The sequence below is a fragment of the Rhinopithecus bieti genome, unplaced genomic scaffold, assembly GCF_001698545.2.
Source record: "Rhinopithecus bieti isolate Rb0 unplaced genomic scaffold, ASM169854v2 scaffold_28163, whole genome shotgun sequence".
NCBI classification, from domain to species: Eukaryota; Metazoa; Chordata; class Mammalia; order Primates; family Cercopithecidae; genus Rhinopithecus; species Rhinopithecus bieti.
In genome coordinates this window covers 1,543,882-1,551,913 of record NW_016813718.1, presented here as the reverse complement: position 1 = coordinate 1,551,913, position 8,032 = coordinate 1,543,882, and the positions used below count along the sequence as shown (strand labels likewise).

Below are 8,032 nucleotides of genomic sequence, written 5' to 3'. Positions count from 1 at the left end.
TCCTGAGGCTTTAATATTTCAAATATTGTTTTGCATCTTTTGTCTGTTTTCTTTAAAAGAAAAAAAAGGAAAAGGAAAATAAGCTGCTATTAGCAAATACCAAGCCAACAGGGAAAATTTTCCCAACACCAACATCCAAATTAACCCCATCTCCACCTCTTCCAGATCACAGGACATCTGGACAAAGGTTTAAAAAGAGAAAAAGTATTTGACTTATTGACAGCCATTGTGGAAATAACTTTTCAGAAAGTACGAACCTACAAATGGGTAGTTATAAGTAACTAAAAAAACCAAGAACAAATGCAACTGTTTCAATTAGCAACAATGACAATACAGTAATAAAAGTCTTGAATTTGTTCACTTTCTAATGTATTCCCTAATTTTGTTTTTGTAATCCTAAAAATCCCATTTTAGAGAATACAAAACAAGTTACAGATTAGATCAAGTCATGTAAATTCAGGTGTGGTAAAATGAGATTAAAGATTAAGAGACTAGGGCTTTTTTCCTCTTTGGGTATTTTAATTTAGGATAATGTCTGACTTACTGGTACCAATATAGATATTAATGAAAACATTTCTGCCACGAAGACTGAGTTATAAGAGATGTCTGTAAGTACAGCTAAGAAAGAAGTGATACTTAATGGTTTTGTTTAAAAAGCAGCAACAGGCCAGGCACAGTGTCTCATGCCCATAATTCCAGAGCTTTGGGAGGCTGAGGTGGGAGGAATGCTTGAGGCCAGGAGTTTGAGGCCAGCCTGGGCAACACAGTGAGACCCCTATCTCTACAAAAAAAATAAAAATACAAAAATTAACCAGCATGGTGATGCACACCTATAGTCCTACCAACTTGGGAGGCTGGGGTGGGAGGACTGCTTAAGCCTAGGAGTTGGAGACTGCAGTGAGCTATGATCACACCACTGCACTCCAGCCTGGTCAACCAAGCAGAACTCTGTCTCTAGAAAAAAATAAATAGATAAATAGTGATAAAAGTAGTAACACTCTGGGAAAGTTACAAGAAAATGCTGTTCCTAAAAAAATATAACATCCATAAGACAAAACCCTAATACATATTTTTTCATTTATGAATGAACTACTCTATCACGTCTCATCGTCTCCTTATAAATGGGTAGCTTAACTGCCACTAGCATTTATCCAACATGCTTCTTTATGAAAATCGGTCCTGTGGAAAGTCTGGAATCACCAACAAGAGATTTTACACTTGTTACCTAAGGGTAGCATGAAATCTGTGTGTGTATTTGCACATGTACATGCCATATATATATATACACACACACATACATATATATATATATAAAACTATAGATGTATACTTCTCCTTGTCTCTTCACACAGAAGTTTCTCCCCTCAAATCAGTCAACTCTTTGTGCCCAAGTCTGTAACAAACACTGTCGGGGATATAAAGGTGTATGCATGAGAGAGGATCCCAGCTCTCAAGACAGTTATAATTTACTTGGGAAGATAGGACATATTCACATAAAGCGGTACCAGTACCAGTAAAATTGATGGATATCATATTTTTATTAGTAATATGGAGGTGCTGTCATCTGCACATTGCTTGCATGAACCACAAAGCTTTAATCCAAATAGGTAAGAAAAAATAAATCCATGCCATTTATTTCAATTATATTAGAATACAATAAATATACAATAAATAATCGAATTTCTTTTGAGTATGTAAGAAATAGCATACCAGCAGTAGTAGGGAAGATAAGGCAAGATATTTAATGGCCAAAATATTACATAAGCTTAGGAAAGGAAATTAAGGAAAAGAAAACAGTTTTGCTATTATTACCTCAGCATGACAATGACAAAGAAGTGTGATTTTCCAGGCTTTTCTCAGAACCCAGAGGTGTGTGAAGATTAAACTGCTAGGCTAGGTTTCTGGAGATCCAGGTGTTAGCCCTGACTCCTTCACAATTATATCCTCTCCTGCCCCGATTTTCTATCTGTAATAGTTGAGGTCTGAACTAGATGATGGCTACAATTCCTTTAATGAACACTTCTGGTAACCCTTTATTTGATAAATATATCCAGGTCCTTCATCCTACCCACCACTTCCCAATCCCTGTCTTCTCTACCCCTGACAAAATTACCGTGTACAACATTCAATTTTTTATGAATCTGTCACTAATTATTTGTGTTTATATATACACTAACTTCTTTATGGTAACTGGTTGAAAAAGTGAAATTCTAATTCCTATTGCTAAAATTTAGTTACTAAACAATCATCACTTTTACATTATCTAGTCCTAATAATCTAGCCAGATTAACATGGTGTATTAGTCAATATTCTTACAAGAAGGGTTTTTCTGTAGCTGTGATTCACAATGGTTAAAGATCAGATCAAATAATTATGTATCCATTGCTTTTACTGGCTTAAAATTGACTTAGGTACACAGCAACTAAGAGTACAGTAATATTTAATTTCTTCCTTTTATGACAATCCAGTGACAATACATAAGTATGACTTTGGTACTAAAAGGCTATATAAATATCCTTTCATCTGATAAGTCTTATTAAACCTCTAGTGTTTGGGGGAAGAGGTTAAGAGAAGAAGAGATTGTAATATTGAGTCATCTCAAATTATTCCTATTATAATTTTTATGTTGGAAGTAGTCTTGTTTGGACATCTAAATATTAGGACAGTTATCACCTAGGAACAGCAACGAATTCAAATATTATCCAATAAGATGCTAAACAACACAAGCTCTCATCAATTCTTAAATACCTTTTGAGTCATTTCAGTAAAGAGATAAATCCAAAATGGAAAAGGGAGAACATACTCAAGCTTCCATGAAGCTGCACAATAAGGTGAATAATTGGCACAAAAATAAAGCAAAGAATTGAGAAGTATGCTGGAAAAGTCTTTCAAATACTATTCTTGCTTATATCTAGCTCTATTATACAGTTTAAATTTTGGCCAAATTTTTAAAGTATTTGTTAAACAGTTCCTGCATGTGACATATGTTTCCAGGATACTTCTGACATTGATATGAGAAATTATAAAACATTTAGAAATGAAAATGTTACTCTCAAACAAAAAACACTGTAAGTTCCAAGCTTCTTCTGAATTCATAAGATGGAAAAACATTTGGAAAATTGTACCTTTCTGTTTTAAAATGTTCAAATAAGGTATTTTTAAAAAATATGTAATCATTCAAGGAAATGGGAAAACAAGTCCAAATAAAACCAGGTCCTAAAGTTTACTCTAGGAGTCATTATTCTTCCTTTGCAGTCTCAATTCTATTTACTCCATAATAAGTAAACTGTTTTATCCCTTCGGCTCGGAAGGATAATTTCTACCCTACCAAGATGATGACAATGCCACTGCAGTGCTCACCCAGCAAAAAACACATAAATATGAAGTAGCATCAGGTCTTTCTATGAAGTGTATGCAAGAATTGATTTGCAATGCATTAATTCAGGAATTCAGCAGAGAGGCTCCTACTATACCTAGCAGATCTAAACTTGAGCTCATGATAACACTGCACAAAGCTATGGTAGATAAAAGTGATAGGTAATGCCAATAGAACAATTCCACTGACAACACAAACTCCTCCAAGAATTCTTCCAGGCACTGTGATAGGATACATATCTCCATAGCCAACTGTAGTCATAGAGATAATCACCCACCAGCAGGCAGCGGGAATGCTGGTGAAGTCCTTGTTGGATGTTTCCAGGTCCAGCCCATGTTCAAGAAGCTGAGAAAGTGCACTAAAGATTGCCATGGCAACACAAATGAAGACAAGTAACATAACCATCTCTCGGTAGCAACGTTTGAGAGTCAAACCGAGTGTCTGAAGACCAATGAAGTGACGGGCAAGCTTAATCACCCAAAAAATCCTCATCATTCTAAGTACCCTCAAGGTGACTCCAGCCCTCTGGAGTTGAGAGTTCTCGCCTGTAAACACTGTCATCAACACGGAGATGTAATACGGCGTGATTGCCAGTAAATCTATGATGTTCAGGGGTCTCTTGACAAACTCACACTTGTTTTTGGAGACAATGAACCTCACGATGCACTCCGCAGTGAACCAACCTATGCAGATAGCTTCAATTATCCTGTCAAGAGAACAAAAGAAGAATTGATCATTTTATTTTTAAGCATTTTAATAGCTCTTAGATTTCTTCAGATAGTACTACACTGACATACTAATTCAGTTACTTTTCCAGAAAACATAAAGAACAGACAATGTTACCAACATCATCAGATCACCAGGACACACGCAACAGAACAACAAATCAATTCAGATGAAAATTAAAGGCCGGGCGTGGTGGCTCAAGCCTGTAATCCTGGCACTTTGGGAGGCCGAGACGGGTGGATCACGAGGTCGGGAGATCGAGACCATCCTGGCTAACACGGTGAAACCCCGTCTCTACTAAAAAATACAAAAAACTAGCCGGGCGCGGTGGCGGGCGCCTATAGTCCCAGCTACAAGGAGGCTGAGGCAGGAGAATGGCATAAACCCGGGAGGCGGAGCTTGCAGTGAGCTGAGATCCGGCCACTGCACTCCAGCCTAGGCGACAGAGCAAGACTCCGTCTCAAAAAAAAAAAAAAAAAAAAGGAAATTAACACCAGGTGCAGTGGCTCACGTGTGTAATCCCAGGTCTTTGGAAGGCTGAGGTGGGTGAATTGCTTGTGCCCAAGAGTTCGAGACCAACCTGGGCACCACAGCAAAACCCCATCTCTACAAAAAAAATACAAAAATCAGCCGGGTGTGGTGACACACAACTGTAGTACCACCTACTTCAGAGGCTGACGTGGGAGGATCACCTGAACCTGGGAAAGTCAAGGCCAGAGTGAGCCATGACTGTGCCACTGCACTCCAGCCAGGGTGACAGAAAGAGACCCTGTCTCAAAAATTAAAAAAAAAAAAATTGAACTTGATAAAGTTCTTACTTCTATGCTGCAATACTATTAAAATTATTTTTTTACTTGCCACTAATACTTATTAAAAATATCTCTCTTATTTGGTAGTTTGAAATTAACTTATCCTCAGTTGGCCGCAACATGAAATTTAACTTACTCTTGTAGGACAGTGGTTCTCGGCTGTGATACCAGTTCTGAGGTGGATTGGAAGGGCATTATTCCCACAGAATGTGGACACATCTGAGTTTTTTGATGGGCTATTTCTTGGTAACTCACAGTCAATGCAAGATCATTTCCTAAAATGCGAATCTTCCTTCCCTTCCAATAGGCTTGTATGGGAGACACTGGCAGTGAGCAAGTTTATGGGGTACTGGGTGAGTGCCCTCACCAGGAACACACCAGGTCACAACCATTCTAAAAAGGCTCCCAGTAGAAACAAGGCCAAGGACTCCCACATTGGAGCAAAATGGCCACTAGGATTTTCCCAAAGACCACAACTACTTTGTCTTCCATCATCATTTTTACACAGCACATATTTTAAAAAGACTACATTTTACCTAGAGCAATATTTACCAGCCTTTCCGCATTACTGCATGCACTGAAAATAATTGCATGTATACAGCACACTGAAGTTAAGGGTAGGATTCCTTTTTTTTGAGACGAAGTCTCATGCTGTCACCCAGGCTGGAGTGCAGTGGCGCCATCTCAGCTCACTGCAACCTCTGCCTCCCAGGTTCAAGTAATTCTCCTGCCTCAGCCTCTCCAGTAGCTGGGACTACAGGCATCTGCCACCATGGCTGGCTAAATTTTGTATTTGTAGTAAAGATGGAGTTTCACCATGTTGGCCAGGCTGGTCTCGAACTCCTTACCTCAGGTAATCTGCCCACCTCAGCCTCCCAAAGTGCCAGGATTACAGCCATGAGCCACCACACCCAGCCAATGGGTAGGATTCTTGAAGAAGCCAGCATCCTGGGAGCTCTAGGCCCCCAGCCCTCAGCCCACACATGCCAAAGCTGAGAAAATCAAGTTTCAACACCTCTGGCCCTGTGAGTGGTAATCTGAAGGTAATTTTAAATTTAATTAACATTTTAAAATTTTTTATTCTTTTAATTGAGATGGAGTCTCACTCTGTCACCCAGGCTGCAGTGCAGTGGCAGGATCTCGGCTCACTGCAACCTCTGCCACCCGGGTTCAAGCAATTCTCGTGCCTCAGCCTCCCAAGTAGCTAGGACTACAGGCACGTGCCACCAACCCCAGCTAATTTTTTTATATTTTTAGTAGAGACGGGGTTTCACCATGTTGGCCAGGCTGGTCTTGGACTTCTGACCTCAAGTGATCCGCCCACCTCGGCCTCCCAAAGTGCTGGAATTACAGGCATGAGCCACTATGCCGAACCCAAAATTTTTTAAATTCTGAATTAAAAGTTATAATTATTATACCATCACTTGTTTTTCTCCACATAATTCTTTCTCACCACTAACTTAAACCCAAACATTAGAAGTACAATGGAGAGAGAAGAAAACTGGAGTAAGTGGGAGGAAAGCAGGTGGGGCAACATTTTGAAAAGAATTACTCAAAGTGCATTCCACAGAACACAATTGGTACTTGATGTTACTCATAGAAATGAATAAATACAATTAACCATGTTTCCCTATTGTAGGGCTTTACAGGGCTGTAAAGATTAACTTTATTTATTAACTTTTATTTTCTGAATAGGTATTCACATTCACATGGTTTAAATCACATGATTTTGGCCAGGCGCGGTGGCTCACACCCGTAATCCCAGCATTTTGGGAGGCTGAGGTGGGAGGATCACAAGGTCAGGAGATCGAGACCATCCTGGCTAACATGGTGAAACCCCGTCTCTACTAAAAATACAAAAAATTAGCTGGGCGTGGTGGCGGGCGCCCATAGTCCCAGCTACTTGGGAGACTGAGGCAGGACAATGGCGTGAACCTGGGAGGGGGAGCTTGCATTCAGCCGAGATTGTGCCACTGCACTCCAGCCTGGGCAACAAGCGAGACTCCATCTCAAAAAATAAATAAATAAATTAATTAATTAATTAATCACATGATTTTAAAAAAAAAAGAGTATAGAAAGAAAAGTCTCAGGCCAGGCATAGTGGCTCATACTTGTAATCCCAGCACTTTGGGAGGCTGAGGTGGGAGAATTGCTTGAGCCCAGGAGTTCAAGACCAGCCTGGGAAACATAGTGAGGCCTCCTCTCTACAAAAAAATGAGGCAGGAGGATTGCTTGAGCCCAGGAGGTTGAGGCTGCAGTGAGTCATGACCACACCACTGCACTCCCACCTGTGTGACAGACAGAAGGTGTGACAGACAGCACACCTTCCTCAAAAAAAAAAAAAAAAAAGGAAGGGGAAGGGAAAAGTCTCATGTCTCACCCTATTTCAGCCACGCAGTTCCCCGCCCTGGAGTCAACAAATATCATCACTTTCTTATGCATCTTTTTGGAGCTATTTGATGTATGTACAAACAAACAAAAATTTTTTACTTATGTGTGTATATGTATGTATATACATGTATAGATATACAGATACATATGCTCCCTCATTTCTTAAACATGGTGACACTGAATGTACTGTGATTTATTTAACCAGTCCACCAGATGAACATTAACAATGATGCAATGAATATTCTTTTTTTTTTTTTTTTTTTGTATGGCACACAACCTAAGAATGGTTCCTAATTTTTTTCCCCCACTGGTTTGAAATGGTGGCTTTTATCATACATTAAATTACCAATCATACCTAAGTAAAATTCTGGATTTTCCACTTTCCAGAGTGTAAAGTTTAGAACTTCACTCAGGTATATCTGATCAATCCATTCTATCTTATACTATGCTACTGTCAATTTTCATTACAGTTGACCCCTGAATAACATGGGTTTGATCACAAGGATCCACTTATAGGCAGTTTTTCAACTAAATGTGACCAAAAATACAGTATTCGCAGGAAGTAAAACATGCTTATACAGATGGCCAATTTTTCTTTTCATTATTATTATTATTATTATTATACTTTAAGTTCTAGGGTACATGTGCATAACGTGCAGGTTTGTTACATATGTATACTTGTGCCATGTTGGTGTGCTGCACCCATCAACTCGTCAGCACCCATCAATTC

General features: G+C 39.2%; 1 protein-coding gene across 1 annotated transcript in view; it reads right to left on the bottom strand.

Annotated features, from left to right (window-relative positions):
* Nucleotides 1-1,501: 1,501 nt before the first annotated feature.
* Nucleotides 1,502-8,032, bottom strand: part of KCNG3 (potassium voltage-gated channel modifier subfamily G member 3) — a 61,904-nt gene continuing 55,373 nt past the window's right edge. Inside the window, exon 2 of the mRNA XM_017848938.1 lies at nucleotides 1,502-4,082. Within this exon, the coding sequence (XP_017704427.1) occupies nucleotides 3,437-4,082 (646 nt within the window). The 3' untranslated portion in view covers nucleotides 1,502-3,436. The remainder of the gene's footprint in view (nucleotides 4,083-8,032) is intronic.